Source organism: Ochlerotatus camptorhynchus, unplaced genomic scaffold, assembly GCF_037179485.1.
Source record: "Ochlerotatus camptorhynchus isolate MF236.1 unplaced genomic scaffold, CSIRO-AGI_Acam_v1.1 ptg000472l, whole genome shotgun sequence".
Lineage (NCBI taxonomy): Eukaryota > Metazoa > Arthropoda > Insecta > Diptera > Culicidae > Ochlerotatus > Ochlerotatus camptorhynchus.
The window spans coordinates 1,060,838-1,082,416 of record NW_027040958.1 but is presented as its reverse complement, the minus strand read 5'-3'; the positions used below and the strand labels follow the sequence as shown (position 1 = coordinate 1,082,416).

The following is a 21,579-nucleotide window of genomic DNA, read 5'->3' as shown; positions in this document are numbered from 1 at the left end:
AGTTGAGCACGATTCTTCGGGACCTTCTGGTCTTAAAGTTACCTCTATGGTTATACGCAGTTTGTTCCGATTGACCTGATGAAATTCGGTCCCCGGGAAACGACGCGTCAACGTTCTTTTAATCCCTAAGAAGTTTAGGGCTTTCTCTTTCTGCCGAAAGTAGACAACCGAAGGTGAGCCAGAAGACGCCTGGTAATGACGCTTTCTAACTTTATCATTGGGAGGCTTAACGCCCCTCTGCACGGAATCAAATACGATTCCATTTTCATGAATAAAAAATGATGACGTAGGACTACGTGGTATGATATAATAAATATTTTTGTTAACTGCAGCAGGAGCTTGTGTTTTGTGTAGGAATAGGAATTTTATCGGGGTTCTCTCTGTTTATACTCTTTAGTATGACTATGATTGCCCTGAAAAGAACCTTTTGATATGAATTTTAGTTGGACGTAGGTTTTGATATTAACTACAACTTTTGTCGATAGCTCAAATCTGTATCTCTTATGCATGACGAACTAGAGCGGGCAGAACTTGTTACTATTTTTCAGTGAATGTAATTTACATTCACTGTAAAACATAGGTAAGTTCTGTTCGCCCCGGTTCATCATGCATAAGATATACAGATTTGAGTTATTCAAAAAGGTTATAGCTAATATCAAAACCTACAAAAGCTTAATAGATCATTCCATGGAATTCTGTTGATGAAAAAAGTTAGGGGCAAATGAATTTAAATGAATGCACGAAATGAATGTAAATGATTTGCCATGCCTGCTTGACACCACCACATCGAGCCAGACGACGAATGGCAGGCCCTGGATGTTATCACACGATGACACTTGACGACTCCTTAACCAAATCCTTTGCCACCTTTGCCACGACCAATGATAGAAGGGCAATAGTTTGTATATATTAACTCGATTTGTTTACATTTGTTGCTTAGGACCTTTTCGAAAAGTTACGCGAAAATTCACACCTTCTGGAGCGTTGGAGCAGATGAGGCTTCACTGAATATTGTCCTTAAGGTGATACGATACTGCTTCCACAAATCACCGGCACCGAATGATTTGCCCTACCACTTCAAATTTTCAAGGTAGTATTGTACATACGACTGAAAATCAAGCTAATTACTTCGGAAGTCGCTAGTCCGGCAAGCGCACTTTGGTGTAGTGCTAGCGCCACCATTGCCACCATTGTGCTCGAACACCATTGCGATTTCAAGCACTGAATTTGCTTCTCCATATTTGCAAACATGGGAAAGCAATTTTGATGTAGTTCTGGTGACTGATCTTCATACTTCAGAAAAAGCAAAGTAGTCAGAGCAAAGGCTTCCAAACCGCATCACCTTAACAACATTCAACATGTGACTTGCATGCAAGCTTACAACCAACGACAAAACTGTTCGAATGTTGCACAACCGTTTGACATATGTTTGGAAGGGGAACGCATTCGATGCACAGTAGTTGTCATCCGTGGCCCGTGCAAACTGTTTTCCAATAAGAAATGTCATTCTACGACTGCTTATCTTTGAATTCCCTACGTGGATTGCCGTATCTTTTTTTCAGTTGTGTTTAGTTTTCAATTGCCGGTGCTATCTGAATGATACTAAATATTGCTCGCAGGATGTCTACGGTTGATATAGCTGGTGAGTGCTACTGGTTGTAATCGAATGGTTTTACATGACAGAAATTGATTAATTATAATGTTGCAATTGAAGCTCTACGAATCAAGTACAAGGAGAAGAAGGACATCTTTCACGAATCCAGCATCGAAGTGAAGGAACCGTTTAGTCTGTTCCGAAAATGGTTCGACGAGGCTTGCAATACACCGGAGATCATAGAACCGAATGCAATGTGCCTGGCAACGGCAACAAAGTAAGTTTTCAACTTGTTATCGCTTAAAATCATATGACATTTGGTTGAATATTAAGAAGGTTACCATGTTCAGCATTAACTTACTGATACATGATTAATTTTATTCAAAATTTGAATTCGATATACATATTACTAACCGACTATAGCTAGCAGGTACCAAAGTGAACAATGTACATAATACGACTGATAAGAATAGTCTTTTGCACTGATGCTTGTTTATCTTTTCCAGAGATGCAATCCCATCGGCTAGATTTGTACTGTTGAAAGACATCACCGATCAGGGCTTTACCTTCTTCACCAACTACGAAAGCCGCAAAGCAGATGAAATTGTAAGTACCGTGTGCGTCAGGTGCATTGGCGTAACTACTGGGGGTGCCAAGGGGGCAAATTGGTAATGAGCCCAGGGATTTTTCATTAACTACTGAGAACTTCCTAATACTTCAAAGAATTCTAAGAAGTTCAGGAAACATCGTATAAATTGAGGAAACTTATTAGAAATTTTGGGAACTTCATAGATCGATCTACAGAAAAACAAGGAATTTGGAAAAGTTCTGAAAACTGCGTAGAAGTGCAAAATTTATTTGAGTTTGAGGAGCTTCGTAGAAGTTAAGGGATCATTATTTTATTTCAGGGAAGCTCATTATTGATTGAGAACCTCTATATAATTTCAGGGCACTTTTTTGAGGCCTCATAGTCTTGAAATAGTGGTGCAAATTACGTACAAATTCAAGAAATTTCGTTCGTAGAACTTCGCGGAAATCGTCGAGAAACGTAGAAGTATAGCAAACTTTGTAGAAATTCTGCGAATTTTGTTGCATTTTGAGGAGCTGCGTGAAACTTCATATAAGTGTGAGGCATTTTTAAAAAGTTCACAGAATTTTGTAGAAGATCTAAAGATAGTTCAATAAACTTCTTGGAATTTCAAGGATCGTCACTTCAGTATAGGGAACTTCGTTGCAGTTTGTCAGAGATCTTAATTCGAAAAAGCTCCATGAATTTCTTCACAGTTCGAAAAAAAAACATGTAAATTAACGCTAAATCTAGCGCACATAAAATTAACGCACCCTTAGCATAATTTTACACGTGTTCAGAAAATTACATGCAACTTTTTGAGTCATGTTAAATTTCAAACCATCATCGCGGAATTTTCAACGATTGTGTAATTTAGTTAGGATAAAATTTTATTGCCAGACATGGGTAACTTTGGAATTAATCCAAGTCAATATCAGTCAAAATTAGGAGACTTTATATTAGGAACTAATAATAATGTAAAATAATATAAGAAGCATTCCTCAATAAATTTTCAGAGAATATTATTATGGAAGTCAAGTAAAGCGTCATTTCTGGTCATAACTACAAAATAGGGCCATATATTCAAGCTAGAAACGTTTTCTATCGGTCCGGGCGCAGCATGACCAGCATAAAATACAGCAATCCGTTTTTGTTACTGTGGAAAACGAAAAAAAAAAACAAATAACTAATTATCAAGCATAACCCACCAAACACTACTATCACCATACATTTACAAGATTTTAGAATTGAAATAAGATTGCAATAAGAAGATTGATAGATCATGCAACTAGAAATCAACCTAAACGCACAAGAAAAATGGCAGACTAGTTTTTACTTGCGCAGCGTAAAATTCAGATATAAGCAGTAGCATTTTACCAGACCCTCTTCACTCTTTGGAATTAATAGAGACAGACTCAAAATCATCTCTACCAAAATGATACCGAATACAATTTGACAGTGAGCATGCATAAGGGTGTAAACGCGATGATCGATTCTCTTCATCGATTTTCTCTTTACATTGCTACAGCTAAGCGAAACAATTTTCTGGAATTTGTTCAATGTAGTGCTGCAACAGGTTGTATTGACTATCAAATGCAACAGCAAACGCACCGAGAAACGTTAAATCTAACGAGTTATTAACAAAAGAGAAAATCGACGAAGAGAAACGATCATCGTGTTTACGCCCTTATGCATGCTCACTGTCGAATTATTGAGAACAACAGAGGTGATAATGAACACTCAGCCACAAATGAAGAAATTAAAATCTAGATAGAGCTGGAATTAGGGCGTAACAGCCTTTGTAAACAATGACTTCTGTTGAAGAACTAGGATAGTGAACCCTATTGAAATTATTCAGCTAGAATAGATTTTTCTCTTTTTCTCCAATGCAACACTTTCGTTGCTTATAAACCTTATCAGCTAGAGTAGGTATCGCAGATGAGCCAAAAGGCCTATTTAAATCGTGTTCCTTCGGTTCTCTACACACTCTCTCTGATACTGATCGTATAGATATACAAGATAGCCAGAAATCAATACAGTCAGTCAACAATATACTTTCAAATCGAACGCATCTACCGTGTTATCCTTACAAAATAACAGGCGAGCAATAAAAAGTCAAGTGACCGTTTTCAAACCCCCCAGTTTCACCATAGAGGTAACTCTAAGACCACTGGGTCCCGAAGAAAATCATTATTATTTTTGGCTCACTCAGTACCAGAACAACGGTCCCAAGCAGTCCCAAGCTATTTCACTCACCCCTGCATGTTCTGCTTGAATCCACACACCCCTGATGTTATCTGTCAAACTTTCATAGCGAATCAAAACAAACATAGTGTAGTAATAGAATTTCAACTAGAATAGGGTACGTTAATCGTTTGCTTGGGACCAATAGGCTACTAAAGTGGTGAGCCAATTTAAAATCGTTAGTTTCGTATTGATTGTTGGTTTCACCGCGTAGTGTTAGTTGCAAATCCGAACAACTTCTATCGATGATTTCTAGGAACTCAAGGCACGCCCACACAAACCAACAAAACAGTCGGGTAAGGGAAGTCTTTCCCTACCCGATGGTGTTGTTGATTTGCGTTTGCGAACCTTAGCTTTCTAGAAATCATCGAAAGAAGTCATTGTTTACAAAATCTGTTACGCCCTAATTCCTGCTCTATATAGAAATGTTGACTTCGATACTCAGAGGTTGCCTTGATCAAGAGAATGTTGTTATGTCTACATATAGATACTATAGATTCCATAGATAAGCGGAGGCAAAGTATAATGTAGCCAAACGAACTGTCAGTTAGTGTAGCCAAACGAGTATGACGTCCACTGAGGTAAAAAATCTAGCGAGATTCATCGTTTGCCTTATGTTTATTTGCCAAAAGAAATCGGTAAGCATTTCATTAGTTTGCCTTATGAATTTAACTGAATTTCATCAAACAGATATCATACCTTTTTCATAAGGCAGCATTATGAAAATTTACAATCAGCTTTATAGAATTTGATCCATCGCAAATATGGAACCCGTTATTTATTATAATAAAATGCATTATTTCCCATTTAGCTTTTCATTGAAAGTAATTTATAAATTTTATTCTGGCCATTTCAATAAATTCTTGATACATTTTAAAACATGTTTGTGACGATGACAAATGCTAATCGTATACAGGCCAAACCTTCTTCAGACGGACCTCCTCCTCTGCGACTGGATAACCGCCAATGTTATTTGCTGTGAGGGAATGACTGAAATATTTTTCAGGTTCAAAATATGCATCCGGCCTTGCTTCCGCCTGTCTGTCTTCCAAGGCACAGTTTCCAGAATATGAAACCGCTTGTGCGGATAGCTCGTTATTTATAATTGTGAGATTAACCAAACCCTGAAATATATCAAATAAAAAATCTTATTTTGATTAATTAGGATAGCATATTAATACTATTATAGAATACTTACGTTCCTTTTACGCCAATCTTCTATCCAGGACCATAATTGATCGATTTCGAGCGTCGGATCAGGGCCAGCCCTGATGGCTGCACTCAACTCGCTCTCACTATACGTCACCAGCACCTGCAATTAAATTTTATTTTGCAATAAGTAAATTGTTTATTTATTTTATTAAACATTACCTTTAAAAATATCCAAGCAAATTGCGGGTGCTTCTGCAAGAAAATCTGCGATCAGCCTTAATTCGTCCAACACAATGTTCGCCATACTTTTTTTTTCATAAGATTAATTTTATGATTTTTTCGCACTGGTTACAGGAAAGAAAATCATAATGCGCCCCAATGAAAATTATATGTATTTCATAAAGATTTCTTCCTTTTCACTTATGAAAGTCATTCAAACCATATGAAACCCATAACAGACTTATGGAATCATGTTTTAGGAAAAAATTAAGGCATCATAAGGCAAATTTTATGAATTTCGCCAGTCAACTTGCCTGAGTGTCATCATGGTGTTTTTTGAGGGAGAAGTATTGTAATATTATGAGCACAAAACGCTTTCCACACTCCACATTCCAATTTATTTCGCGGACAATGGAAGAACGAAAGATAAAGCAAACCATTCCTCGGTTCATTGTTGCAAAGATTTGCTTTGCACTTCATTTTGAACTTTTCCGCACGAAACAAAACAAAACTTCCCAACGATATGATGGCAGTAACTTTTTACACGGATGCCAGTAAGATCATTTGTTTTTCAGAGTTGCCAAAACAACTTTTTGTGCCTCCGCTTATCTATGGAATCTATAGTATCTATAATTTTGATAAAATTCAATTTAATGCAGGTAGTTAATGTATCTGCTAAAATCGTCATCATTTTCAGCTAAGTTGGGTGCAGATGAAATGATTTTGAAATGGCCAAGACTCATTCAATTTGCCAAAGTGGCGCTCGGCCTAATGACATCACACATAAAACAAAACTGCAGTGGAACTTCTCTAACCAAAATGTTTATACCCACCGCAGGCCGAAAATCCGAACGTTGCCCTAACGTTCTACTGGCTACCGCTGAGACGGTCGGTCCGGATCGAAGGATCGGTGGAGAAAATCTCCCGGTCCGAGTCGGAAACGTACTTCCACCAGCGGCCCCGTGCCAGTCAGATCGGTGCCCTGGCGAGTCCGCAAAGTCAGCCGATCCCGACGCGTGACTATCTGGACCGGAAGGAGCAGGACATCAAGGATCAACTGGGACCGGACGGAGCCGTACCACTGCCCAACTGGGGTGGCTATCTGGTGCGCCCGAGGATGGTCGAGTTCTGGCAGGGTCAAACCAATCGGCTGCACGATCGGATCCGATTCCGGAGGTCGCTCAGAGAAGGTGAAACGGCTGATGGGGAACTGCTGCACCAGGGTGAAGGAGGATGGTTCTACGATCGCTTGGCTCCATAAGTGTTCCGTTTAATATACACTATTTTGTTGCATCTGCTGGTACTGGAATCATTGGTATCCGAAAATCTCCGAGGAACTGTCATCGAGCACTGTTTGTGGACATCAAAACAACATGTCTAGTGTGCTTCCTAGAGATTGGTTTGCCTTTATTCGGGGAACATAAACGGGGGACTGACAATCAATGTTAAAAGTCGTATTTGTTTTCTCCTCCTGCACTGCAAAATGTTGGTTAGAATTAGGAAAGGATTTAGGGGAATATTTTTCCTTTGACCCACACAGGTAAGTTTTGCTTTGATTCCAAAATGGTGTTTTGGAACGTTGGGTTGCTTTTGGTTTGGTTCAGTGTGTAAGTTTGTATGTTTGCTCTCTAAACTTTAAGTTTATACTCTTCATTATGACCTAGTTAACGATAGAGTTTATGCTTGTTTCAACTTGCTTTCAGTTTAAACTCCATTTTGTTTTATTATTCTTCATCTTCTTTAAGTCAATAGTGTTACTTTGCTCGAAAAATAGTGTTTAGAATTTATGTTTTCGCTTGATTTCATTTTCATATCTTGTTGTTCGTGTGATTGATTGGTAAAGGTTTGATTATTTGTTTGTATCGTTTCTTGCTCTTTTTGATGCACTAGTTTGCCGTTTTATAAAAATTGGAAAGTTTCTGTTTCGATTTTCTTTCTTTCTTCATTCGTCGTTCACTAACGAGCGGATTGTTCTAGAAGAAGGATTTACGGTGTAAGGTTAAGTTGTCGATTGTTCGATGATAAAATTTAACGTTAGATTTTGGTTACCCATCGTAGATGATCGCGAAAATATCACAGATATAATGCGTAAATTGATGACAGTCTCCAAACAAATGCGTGAAGGAGGTGCTTCGTGAAAGGTGTTGCGTTCATTGTATACAACTTAGCCTGATGGAAAAGATCGTTGTTCGATCGGATGGTTTGCACTGCAAAGCTAAACGCAGTGGTTAATGGAGTTTGCGTCGTATCGTAAAATTGGTTTGATTTAATCTAGCTCAGCACATTAAAAGTGCACATCTGCTAATAAAAACTTGGTGGTTGAATCCCGTAATCTTTGGTTTGGTTTTGACTATGATTGTATCGCTATGAATGCTCTACCCGTACCCGTTGGGTGAATGTCCTGCAAATGATTTTGAACTGTAGAATGGCGTTTCTTTAGATTTCTTTATTTTAAAAACTCGATCTATTCTGCATCTGTGGTGCGAAAGATGGAGGAATGATAAAAACTGTTAACCTCTAATGGGTATCCGGCGAATGCCAAAAGGAAATTTGATGGTTTTCTAGAGATATGGAATTTACTCAAAAGGTGCTCCAGAGAATCCCAAAAGGAATTCCGGTGAATTTCAAGAAGAATTCCAGTCAACCCCAAAGGCGATTTTGGAGAGTCTCAACAGGTATTGCGGCACTATTTTCTACAGGGATTCTGATGAATGTCAAGAAGGATTACAACGAATATCAAGGAGTAAATTAGTGAATCGCAGATGTAAAAAAAAAACAAGAAATAGGATAGGATTCCGAAAAATGTCGATAGGATTTTAGTGTATCTCGATTCCGACGAATCCCAAGAAGAATTCTCGTGTTACTTTTCAAACAGACCAATCTACATTGACCGATTCTCTTCATCGACTCTCTGTTTCAATAATAACTTGGCTGCATTGATATTTTGGGCTAATTTGTACACACTCTATTAAAAGAAAGTATTATTAAGCGTATTAGACCATAAGAACAGCTGAACATGTGTTTGGACCCGAGTTATTAATGAAAGAGAGAGTCAATGAAGAGAATCGATCAATGTAGATTGGTTTATTTTAAAGGTGACGCGAAAATTCTGAATTGATTTGGAACATGGTGGACACTGTGTACACATGATTGCTGAATTTATAATGAGACGACATGTCAAAATTACACAAATGGAAATCGGTCTGTCAAAGCCATAGGAAAGTTATTCCAATCGAGCAGAAGATCTGTCAATTGGATAAGATGTCGCCTCTTTACCCAATTCAGTCTCTTTAACTGAAGGTATTACTATTCACCATTGTGTAACAGCCATCGCAAAGTCCCATGTTTAACTGTCCGATGGATGAACGGATTGCTTTACAACCGGAGCAATGTCGGTGAATAAAATGAAAGCGAATCGATATTAAAGTTTGCAGTTTCTATCACAATGAAAACTCATCTTGATTTTAATTTTCGCGAAATGAGTCATATTGAGCTGTCAGTTTTTGAAATGAATGCAGCTTTACCTCATGTTCTGCTGTTAACGTCTTGTTGAAAATTGAACTAACGAATATTGATTACACTCTTCTCCGAAGAACGCGAACTCGGTCTACACGAATTCCATTTACGTTGGCCTCGAATGATTCCGTTTACGCGAGGGATTCGCGTAAATGGAGTACACGTAGCATATGGGATTTGACCTAATGGGGACCAACATGGAATATCTCGCGATCCTGGAAATATGGAAGGTTACTATCTTCGGGAACGTTGTTCAGTGGATCAAGAGCTTATCGTTGGTGGGCAGAAGTTCGGAATTTTCTCACTATGTGGCGCTAGTGTGCATGAATTAATGATGCTCTTGTTTTTGTGATATCCTGAAATCCCTGTAATCTAGGAAGTTGCTTTTTCGGCGAAGTTGTTCAGTGGATCAAGATCTTATCCTTGGTGGACAGAAGTTTAGAATTTTGTCGCTACGCGGTGCTAGTGTACATGAATTTGTGCTATCCTTGTTTGTGTGATATCTTGAAATCCTTGCCATCTAGGAAGTTGCTTTCTTGGGCGAAGTTGTTCGGTGGATCAAGACCAATATGGATGGAATGTGGATATTTATGGAATCAGAATAACGTCTAAAACCCGTACATCGATTTTCGACGCCATTTGAAACCCAAGATGGCGGCTTCCGGTTTCAGAAAAGTGGGAAATACTACCAAATACCCTTCAATATTTATATTTTCGGAATCGGGATGACGTCTAGAGACCGGAAATCGGTGTCCAGTGCCATCTTGAAATCAAAGATGGCGGCTGACGATTTCAGAAAAAGTATTTCCGGAATCAGGATGACGCCTAAAACCCGTAAATCGATTTCCGACGCCATTTTGAAATCCAAGATGGCAGCTGCCGATTTCAGAAAAAGAAATACTACCAAATACCCTACAATATGGGTATTTCCGGAATCGGGATGACGTCTAGAACCCGTTAATTGATTTCCGTCGCCAAGATGGCGGCTTCCGGTTTCAGAAAAAGTAGGAAATACTGCCAAATACCCTTGAATATGTATATTTTCGGAATTGGGATGACGTCTAGAGTCCGAAAATCGATATCCAGCGCCATCTTGAAGTCAAAGATGGCAGCTGCCGGTTTCAGAAAAAGTGGGAAATACTACCAAATACCCTTCAATATGGATATTTCCGGAATCAGGATGAGGTCTAGAGCCAAGATGGCGGCTTCCGGTTCCATAAAAAGTGGGAAATACTGCTAAATACCCTTCCATATGGATATTTCCGGAATCCGGATGACGTTAGAGACCGAAAATCGATGTCCAGCGCATTTTGAATTTCAAGATGGCGGCTTCCGGTTTCAGAAAAAGTGGGAAATTTTGCTAAATACCCTTCAATATGAATATTTTCGGAATCAGGATGACGTCTAGATACCGAAAATGTTGACCAGCGCCTTCTTGGAATCAAAGATGGTGGCTGCTGATTTCAGAAAAAGTGGGAAATACTATCAAACACCCTTCAATATGGGTATTTCCGGAATCGGGACGACGTGTAGAGACCGAAAATCGATGTCCGACGCCGTAATCCAACATGGTGGCCCTCAGATTCAGAAAAAAAACTGTCATATACCCTATAATAGGTGTATTTACGGAACGGGTTCTACGTGTACATCCCGAAAAGATATGTCAGACACCATTTTGTAATCCAAGATGGCGGCTCTCAAAAGCAGAAAAACTATCAAATTTTGGTATTTTCGGAGCAAGTACTACACGTACATCCCGAAAATCAAGGTCTGGCGCCATTTTTGAATCCAATATGGTGGCCATTGATTTCAGAAAAACTATCAAATCTTCTATTATATGGATATTTTCGGAACGGGGACGACATGTAGATGCCGCAAGTCGATGTCCGACGCCATTTTGAAATCCAAAAGGCGGCCAGTGACTTCAGAAAAACTGTCAAGTACCCTATTACATGGATATTTTTGGCACTTGTTCGACGTGTATATCCCGAAAATTGATGTCTGACGTCGTTTTGGAATTCAAGATGGTGGCCGTTGATTTCTGAAAAGCTGTGAAATTCTACTATATGAATATTTTCGGTACAGGATGCGTGTAGATGCCGTAAAACGATGTTCGATACTAATGCTGAAATCCAAGATGGCGGCTCTCAGATTAGGAAAAACTGCCAAATACCCTACAATATCGGTATTTTCGCAACAAGTACTACAATTTATGTCTGACGCCATTTTGTAATGCAAGATGGTGGCCATTTACTTGAGAAAAACTGTCAACTATCCAATAATATGGATTTTTTAGATGACATTTAGATGCCGAATATCAATGTCCGACGCCATTTTAAATCCGAGATGGCGGCTTCCGTTTTTCTGAAATCGGAAGCTGCCATCTTGGATTTCAAAATGGCGTCAGAAATCGATTTATGGGTTTTAGATTTTTTTTTTATTAAAGAGATTTTTAGCCATAGGCTAGTTCATCTCTTTTATGGGTTTTAGACGTCATCCCGATTCCAAAAATATCCATATTCCATCCATATTGTTCTTGATCAACTGAACACCTTCGAAAAAGAAAGCAACGTCCTAGATGGCAAGGATTTCAAGATATGACACAAACAAGGATATCACAAATTCATGTACACTAGCGCCGCGTAGTGAGAAAATTCCAAACTTTTGTCCACCACAGAACAACTTCGCCAAAAAAAGCAACTTCCTATATGGCAAGGATTTCAAGATATCACACAAACAAGGATATCACAAATTCATGTACACTAGCGCCGCGTAGTGAGAAAATTCCGAACTTCTGTCCAGCAACGATAAGGTATTGATCCACTGAACAACGTTGCCGAGGACAGTAACCTTCTATATGTCCAGGATCGCGAGATATTTCATGTTGGTCCCAATTAGGTCAAATCCCATATGCTACGTGTACAGGTCGTCCGTGACTACTCCGGGGTGAGATTTGAACTTAAGTCAGCGTGATGGATGCTAACCATTTACGCCAGGCCCGTAATCAGTTAAATAATATGAAAGCAAAATCAGTAATCAAATTGATTTAATTGAAAGCAGGATTAGTTTTCCGTTTGATTCAACAGTGTAATATTTTGCTTTCATTTTTGTTGTATTAACCGTTATGTCATCCAAAAAGAGATCAACTGGAGTACAATGGAATTTCGTTCTTTGGGCTATCTTTAAGTGGGCTACGTTTTAGTCGGACTCCTATTAGTTGGGCTGTAGCCCACCTAAATCGAAGTCAAACGTCATTTTTGACATTGCAAATTCATTTTCGAAAGGTTCATGGATGAACAGTTTGGATAGTTGCTAAACGATTCTGGTGATAATAGACAATCGATGTATCCGCAAGCAATTTTCAGCTTTGACAACTCATCCCAACTAACGAAAGCCTTTCATTAAATACCATAGCCCACGAGTGAAAGTTGACTGTATTCAAAATAAGTTACATTGTAACAGCAAATTTTGATTCCATTTTGATCTCCTGCATTGCTCGGGTAGTAACAATTCATGCTGTTAGCATGGTGATCGTCCTCTTTCCGTAGCAGACCATCGAAGTAGTAAGGCGTGCGTTACTGCACTTCCATGTCAGTGCTGGGTGATTCTCTCGCAGAGTAATACTCCAAACTACATACAGTATATCTCAAAATTGATCGCAGAAGTTCAAAAGATACGTCTCTGATTTTTTGGCAGCTGACTCAGCATACATTTATCAATTATTGGCTCAGTACTGGGCATATTTGTTTGAGTTTACAAAAAGTTAGAGCAATGTAAGAAAAAAGGCCTTTTTCTTGAAAAACCTTATTTTCTTGAAATAACAAGATCGTAACTTCTTGAAATTTTGCGCATTTTTAGTCGTAATATAGATAATTCATATGCTACTGATTTTGCTTAAACTCGTCCACTATGTAAAAAGTTAAAAATTGAGCGTTTTACTAAAACAAATCTAACTTCACACTTATAGGCTCTTCCAATAAAGACAAAAACTAAAGCAATAAATTAATTAGCATCTGTTCAACCACTAGCCACAATTTTAAAAAATATATCTATTCACCATGTTTCAAAAAATTGTCCTCTAGGGTGTACGATCAATTTCGAGATACACTGCAGACACTAACAGGGAATTCTGACAGTTCCGAAATAAATTTCTAAAAGGATTTCAGTGAAGCCCACGTGGAATTCCTGAGAACCCTAATAAAGATTCCAGATTGTAAGAAGGATACCAGAAAATGTCAAGAGGAATTACACTAAATTAGCCCACTAAGTGAGTTTGTGCAGAATGCTTTGAGTCTGTGCAATGTCTACCCGCAAACAGTTCAAAGAAGCTTCGTATGTTTGTAATTTCCTGATAGGAATTATGTCCAAAATTGACTTTAAATGTCCATGGAATTCAGCTCAACACTGCTAAATAGTCTCTCCTTGACGCCGTTGAAATAAAGGTTAAATTCTCTCCAGGATGTCTTAAGAATTCGATCAACTTCAAATTCAGATTCCTTTAAAATTCTTTTCACAATTCTCTTAAAAATTTTCAGAATTCCAATTCTTGTTGATTGCATTGCATTGCTCTTGTCTTACTTGAAGTTGTAGTGTTTTGGATATTTTTTGGATTTCTTCTCAGAGATTCTTTGAAATTAGCTTAACAATCCCCTTGGAATTCTCTTTAGAATAGTTATGTGTTTCTACTTATAACTATCTTTAAATGATCTAAAAATTAACTTGAAGTTTTCCTCACAAAGCCTTTGAATTTTTTTTCAGAATTACATTCTAGTCTCTTCGGAATTCCTTAACCCAAGAGCAGTTGCGTAAAATCACCGAAAAATGAGCGGCATTTTGGCAAGCGAATCAATGAGAAAGTTTCACTTTTATTGATCTGGGTTTTAATTGTGTTTTAAGATCAACACTTCCTCTTTCTAGAGTAACATAATAATTTTAAAAATGTCCAAGGAAATTGTGTGTTTTCTGTGCGTGCGCTCAATGCACTGTTGGAAGGTTAAGTATACTTTCCAAAACTTTCTAGAAATTGTCTTCGGAATGAGCATTGAATTATCCCAATTCTCAACGAAATTCCATTTAATTTTTTTTCCTGCAAGTTCATCCAAGTTCGAGGCAGATTTCATGTTTTTTTTAAACTCAAGGTTTCTAAAAGAATTTCTTACAACAATTTTTCAGTTGCCTAAACTGAACTTTGTTACCCATTCAGCTGAATGTCATTTAGCATGGCATTCTTCGGATAATTTTTACGATTCTTTTACTCAGAATACTTCTTAAGTCTTAATGATACTTTGTAAATCTTTCAATAACTCGAGGCTTCGGCCCCATGGATCAGTTTCATGGATTGACCATTTTACGGATGTTCCAGATCTTCCACACGACGGTCCTATGGCCATCCAGGTACACGTTTATGTCACAACCCCAAATTCGACACAGTTCCTAATGTTTTTGAAAAAACTGCGGAGCTCTAGAATCAGTTTCATTGATTGACCACTTTCACGGATGTTCCAGATCTTCCAAAGGACGGTACCATGCCCATACGGATCCATATTTATGTCATGACCTCAAATTCTTTCTTATATCGCAGTTCCAAGTTTTTCCGAAAAAAAAAAACAGTGGAGCTCTAGGATCAGTTTCATGTATGGACCACTTTTACGGATGTTTTGGATCTTCCAGAAGATGGCCCAATGGCGGTTCGGGTCCATGTTTATGTCGTGACCCCATATTCTTTTTTTATACCACAGTTCCAAGTGTTTTCGAAAAAAACGCGGAGCTCTAGGGTCTGTTTCATCGATTGACCACTTTTACGGATGTTCCGGATCTTTCCGAGAACGGTCTCATAGCCATCTGGGAATATGTTTATGTCATGATCCCAAATTATGTCTTATATCACTGTTCCTAATGTTTAAAAAAAATCCTGGAGCTCTAGGATCAGATTCATGGATTGATCATTTTACCGATGTTCCAGATCTTCCAAACGACGTTCCCATGGCCATCTACGAACATGTTTATGTCATGACCCCAAATTCTTTCTTATATCGCAGTTCCAAGTTTTTCCGAAAAAGAAAACTGTGGAGCTCTTGGATCAGTTTTGCCGGTGCCGGTGGTGTAGTGGTAAGCGTAACTGCTTTCTCACCCCAATGGGTTTGAGTTCAATCCTAGCCGATGTCGGTGGGATTTTTTCTGAGGCATAAAAATCTCTGGTCACGTCTTCCTTCGGAAGGGAAGTAAAGACGTTGGTCCCGGCCCATGTGTGTTTGAATGGGTGCGATTTCTTACATCACAGTTCCAAGTGTTTTCGAAAAAAAAAACCGTGGAGCTCTAGGATCAGTTTCATGGATGCACCACTTTTACGGATGTTCAGGATCTTCCGGTGGACCGTTCCGTGGTGTTCAGGATCCATACATTCTGGCTTATTATGAACGTTTGTTCCCAATTATCCTAATTATAGATCTTAAGCCACCTTTAAAAAAAGCGTGTATAGACTCTTTTCGCATGTAAAAAAAGTAGACGATCCTATTTCCAACATGTTTACAATCAAAATAATCTACACACCCTATGAATTCTAGAGGTACCCCAATTTTTGGAATTCATCAAGAAATGGCTAAGCTATGTCATTGCAAAATTGCCGTTACACGTTTTTCGGAGGCTTCGTAGTCGGCGTAATATTTTCTACCCACCGTATTCGGAGTGTAAGTTTAGTTTTTGAGCTCAGAATGTGCTTTACAGTTTAATAGATAAATAATGTTTTATGATTTTTGGATACTTAAACTTGTTGAAGATCTAATAAAACATCTCATTATTAATGCTTTTCTGTACATTTCAGACATTTTTATGTCATGGCTTGTGAAATTGCTAAGTGTAATGTAAAAAAGGAAGCCACAAGGAATCACCATAAAATTTATTATTAAAAAATTCAATCATATTCAAATCACAAAGCCAGGATTACGTATTTGTGGACTATACTGGGGTGCGAATCTAAAATCTGTTTAACGAAATAGTGTTAGGTTTCAAACGCTTATAACTTGTCCACTTATTGATGGATTTAAATTATTTTCAAACCCGTTGTTTCCGAATTGATGTAAGATTTGTTTAGTATAACGATTGTCGTAATTTATTATCAGTAAACTTAAACAATGATCAAATTTTTAGGGCACAATCAAAAAATTACGTGCTCGCTAGCTATTCTGCGTGGCGCGTGAGGTGTAGTGACGGTGTAGTGATGGTGAAGTGAAAATTGTCACCTTGGGTGAGGTGACTCCCCGCGTAAATCAAAAGAAGAGTCACCTTGCATGAGATGAAAATCACCGTTGAGAGAGAGTCACATGACTCGCAGCGTCTGACTGCTATTCAAGAGGCTGAATGATAAATGCTTATCCCCAGAAGCTACACCTAAAATGGCAGCCGCATCTCTGCGTTGGAAGATCTTAGACCATCCACCTACTGTTTTCAAAATTAACAAATAGTTACAGAAACCAACAAAGCCATCTGTAAACAATTTGGCCTATTCTGCGCAGCGTGCTGCCTGAAGTGACAGTGAAAAGATAGTGAAGTGACAATCACCCGAGGTCACCTCACCTTACACGCCGTACAGAATATATCTAAATGAATTCAAGACACGCCCTCGCAATTCAAGGAATTCAAGACACGCCCACGCATTTCAAGTAATTCAAAACACGCCCACGCAAACTAACATAAACCTAACGTCGTTGAATAAACTTCTGGCTTCCTCAAAATAAATCTAAATTTCAAGTGAATCTGACTTACGATTTGGGAAACGCCATCCTACTTTTTTTTTTCGGAGTAATCCATTTCTAAATTGTATCAATGCTGGACACGAACCGTTATCGATCCCTAATTGCCCCGCTTCCTCCCCTTGATATGAGTAGTATGAATAGTATGATCAACATTCAACAATAGCGCGTTAGTGGTGGCAGTAAGCTGAAACCTAAAGATGAAACATTCTCTTTGCACACGACGGAGATGGAGGCAACACAAAGAGCGATATAAATGCAGAGAAAGAACGCTGATGTTATCTTCTTCGGTTATTCTGTGACCTTCGACTGTTTTTGATCGTTTGATTTGCTTTCAATGAGTACAATAGATAACTACATGCAACACCTAAAAATGCTTTTGCTTTTTTTTTCTTTGGATAATGATCTGATTATTTTCTTCTGCCACGTTGCTTCCTTTATTTATGTTTATGAATAATTTACGTAACTTACGATTAGCGTGCATAATACACAAGCGTGATGAATATCTCAATGAACGAATACAACACTACAGGATAACTCTTCTGATTCTTTTTTTTTTTTTCGTTTTGCAATCGATAACTACATGAATCGAAAATTCAGGAACAGGTGGGAAAGGTGCCTAACAATCAATTTCATCAATATCCAATAAATAGTGTTTGTTGAGTTTCTTCTACAATAAAGGGAAAATTATCTGCTTGGGATAGATTACTTTCGTATGTATAACACTTCTTATCTTTTTTTTTTCTTTTCTATTTAAGGATAATTTTCAAAACAGTTTCCAAGCGCTGTTGATTGTTTTATCCTAGTTATACACGATTCAGCAATGATCAACATTGAGCTGTCGGTTGGATTTGATTTAGTTTTATTTGGAAATGGTTCCTGTTATTTTGCTCTATACCAATCACGGCCAGTAAATCTCATAATCTAGTCAATAGTTCTCTAAATATTAATTTTGTTTCTTCTGATTTGTTGCCAACAACATGACTGTTAAGGTACCTATAAAATCTACTTGGATGATTTCATATGCCATTTTGTGTATTTGTGTGTGTGTTTTGATGGAGGCAGTTGATGAGAGAATGTGGATTAATTTTATCTGCCTAGTATATTGAAATTTCCAAAGGTGGTGTAAACAATGACTAAATATTTGTTTTATTGAGATACCGGAATTACAAACTACTCTTGCGGTCAACGAATATGATACTTTCTGGAGAGTAGAGGCGGTTTACGGTCAGTTTTAGCGATCAAAGATTGTCTTTTTCTCTAGATTATAAATAAGGTACGTATTTACTTAATACATATTTTTGGCAAATTTATAAACAAATAAAATACCTATATCTACTAATATTTTGCTTTCACTAAGATTTGGGAATGCAGAGATCTCTATACCAGTCCATTATAATGCACTGAGTCAAGATTAAGCATTATAGGCGAACGTTTATGGGTGAAGTGATTAAAATTATCGCTAACAATAATCTTATTCACACTTATCTCTATCACCTATCACAACTGATTCTATCAGTAATAGGGTATACGTCCCTAACCTCGGTCTAATATGCAGCCATAGATTACGTTTTTAATCATAACTCATCAATTAATTTACCTGCAAACGATATTCTACTGCTAAATGGTATGCTTAGATATGCTTATCATGTCGTTTGCTATCAGGAACCGCAAAAAGTTGAAAAACTTACTTTTTTTAAGACAAAAACTCACCAGGGAAATGTATGTAATATCGGTCTATTGTCCCCAAATTGGGTCTATTTATGGATGCAACTTCGTCCTATCCTGTTTGATTCTCAAAAAAACGCTCTTGGTAACGTTTTCTTATGTATTTTTTTTTATCACTATCACTGTTAACTTAATACTCTTCATTCCTCAAAACATTTCTTAGAGAAAATTTTACGAAAACTACATTAAATCACTCAAGTTAAAAATTAAAAATTAAAAATTTCGCTTATCGTCTTTCGACCGCAGAATATCTAAATCAAAACATTGTGATGTTCATTATACAGATTTGGCAGAAAAAATCTCCCTTCCTGTTCGTTCCTTATCATCCAAATGCAAACCACATTGTTGACGTTACTCTTATTGCTATATGCTGTCAAATGAATTTCATGGGCCAAAGTTAGGAACATAGAAAAGAAATGTGTCCCTAAAGTTGGGTCCATGATTTACTTGTGAAAACGTTGTTAAACAATTAAAATAAACATAAAATATTCAAACAGTAACTGTGAGTTTTACGTCTAGTGTGTATTATCAGGTAATTCCATTCAATAAATGCCATAATCAGGCCATTTGATGATCGTCAGTGCAACCTTCCCATCTTAACCTTAGAAGTCATGGCGGCTAAAAACTCCGAACAGAGTGATATTCTCAACCAGTTTTATTACTTACGAGAGCTGAAAATGTATTGAAATGTTGTGATATAAATTGATTTGTGTGTGGTACACATTTATCAATCATCAGTGATCAATAATTTCCTTATTTTTTGTGTAATATTCCTTAATTAATTATTTATTTGCGTGATAGGCCGAATGAAAGGACTAGACCCACATTACATACCGTAACCCTATTATCAGTGATAGAAAAAATGATAGATAGGTGAGAGAGAATATCATCCCTATCACTGATATAGTGAGAGTGATGCTATCAGCAGATAACCTATCAATGTTTTTTTTTATTTAATATCTAATACCATTAACATTTGAGCATTGCTAGGCCGAAAAGCAAAAACAAAAATCAGGCTCGACCTTCCCCGATTAGCATTAATCTTTGCATAATTTTTTGTTATTGTCAATGATTCACATTTGTGCTGAAATTTGGCCATTTTGAATCGCACAATAACCTTCAAAATTTCGTATTTGACATCAAATTAGAACTCGAAAATGTCACTACCATTCGAAATGGCGTGTCATACAAAGTTGTAAAACAGTCGATTCACAAATACATTAATATAATAATCAGTAATCTAAACTAGAGAAAATTGCCGAAAAGTTTCGGCGGATCGTTTGTCGGGATAGGTGGAAATCGAAAACAGAAGCTACCCTGATGAACACTAGTTGTACACCGATCAAAGCACTATATTGTCCGTAATTTGTTCGTCGGAAAGGTAGCCTCAACATCGCATTGTTTGGCAGTGCCCTCGGACGAACGTTCAAGTCAACCGACTCAAGAATAGCAGGGCAGTCGATTCTTCCCTGCAACGTGTCCGCTACAACCATAACCCTAGCGATGATCGTGACTGAAGAGTTTCCAAATGAATTAACTGACATCGACTTCTGTAACCCGGTAACCGAAACGGCAGCAGAGTGTTGAACGGACCAAAGAGCAGTACAATGACTTTAAACATTAGACACATCCTGGACTACACGGAAGATGAATCCCAAGGTCCTGGATGCCTTCTCAACGACGTAAGAAACATGATGCTTGAACGTGTGTTGAGTATCCAGAACAACTCCAAGGTTCTTCGCCTGGTGTTGATGCTTGTTCAGGATGTTCAGGATTAACGATCATTCGATTTAATGTGCACCAAGCCATGAAGGTGCCAAGTTCTTCGTGAAGGCGCAAAGCATCAGCTATAGATTGGATCCGTAGGGTTATCTTATGATCATCGACGTAGGATAGCCGAGGAACCCTTAGTACAGATGACTACCTAGAGGAATTCCAGATGTGGCCGAAAACTCGTTAGATAGGAATCCACCAACGTAAACCATCAACCTGCGATCGCCAAGGTAGGAATTGATCCAGCGTATAATATCACCACTAACAAAGTCTATTTGCTATCGTTATGGCGTGGTTGATTTTATCGAAGTCCACAGACAAATCGGTGTAGATGACATCTGTTTGTACTCTTTCAGTTAGTCTATCAGTAACATATGACGTAAGGCACAGTGGTGGTTGACCTACCTAAGATAAATTCATGATGATCATTGCTCATTTTCCACTATAGAAACATTGCTGCCAGCTTGGCTAACAAGAGCATCATGAACGACTTCATCACAGAAAGTGCTCGCGAACTTCTCGGCAATAAGCTGACACACATTAGAGGGCGCGGAAGTAGCTTCGCCATTCAAAATAATGGTCGAAATGAGGCCGGACTCCTTTCTTTGTTCGTTCACGTACCTCCACAACAGCGTTGCCAGAATGTTTTAAAGCTTATCGGTATCAAAGGTTTTAAAAAATCGGTATTTATCGGTATTTTATATTTTAATTAATTTTATATATTTGTCGTTTTTGACAACGAAAATTTTAACTTTTGGACTATGATCGGAAAATTCCGGAAGAAACTCCTTGCATGGTCGTGGGGATCAAAAGAGAAAGTCGACGAAGAGAATCTGTCAATATTACTTAGCTGTAGTCCCGATGCGGTAGCTGCCTCCCTGGCGTCGGTAGCACTGGTACAGAAAACAAGACCGACGGAAAACAAATCAAGGGAAAAAATTGCGGCTGCAAACCACATATGTACTTCACTTCACTTCTGGACTGATCCAGAAGCAAACATCGGCTACTTGCCGGTCTAGGAACTTCTCTCAGCTACA

General features: G+C 38.1%; 1 protein-coding gene across 1 annotated transcript; it reads left to right on the top strand.

The window, feature by feature from the left end:
- The first annotated feature begins 1,526 nt into the window (after nt 1-1,526).
- Nucleotides 1,527-7,053, top strand: LOC135712348 (pyridoxine/pyridoxamine 5'-phosphate oxidase-like). The gene is made up of 4 exons (XM_065235323.1): nt 1,527-1,642; nt 1,715-1,871; nt 2,101-2,200; nt 6,616-7,053. The coding sequence occupies exons 1-4, from the start codon at nt 1,597-1,599 to the stop codon at nt 7,036-7,038; spliced, it is 726 nt and encodes a 241-aa protein (XP_065091395.1). The 5' UTR covers nt 1,527-1,596; the 3' UTR covers nt 7,039-7,053.
- The last annotated feature ends 14,526 nt before the right edge of the window (nt 7,054-21,579 follow it).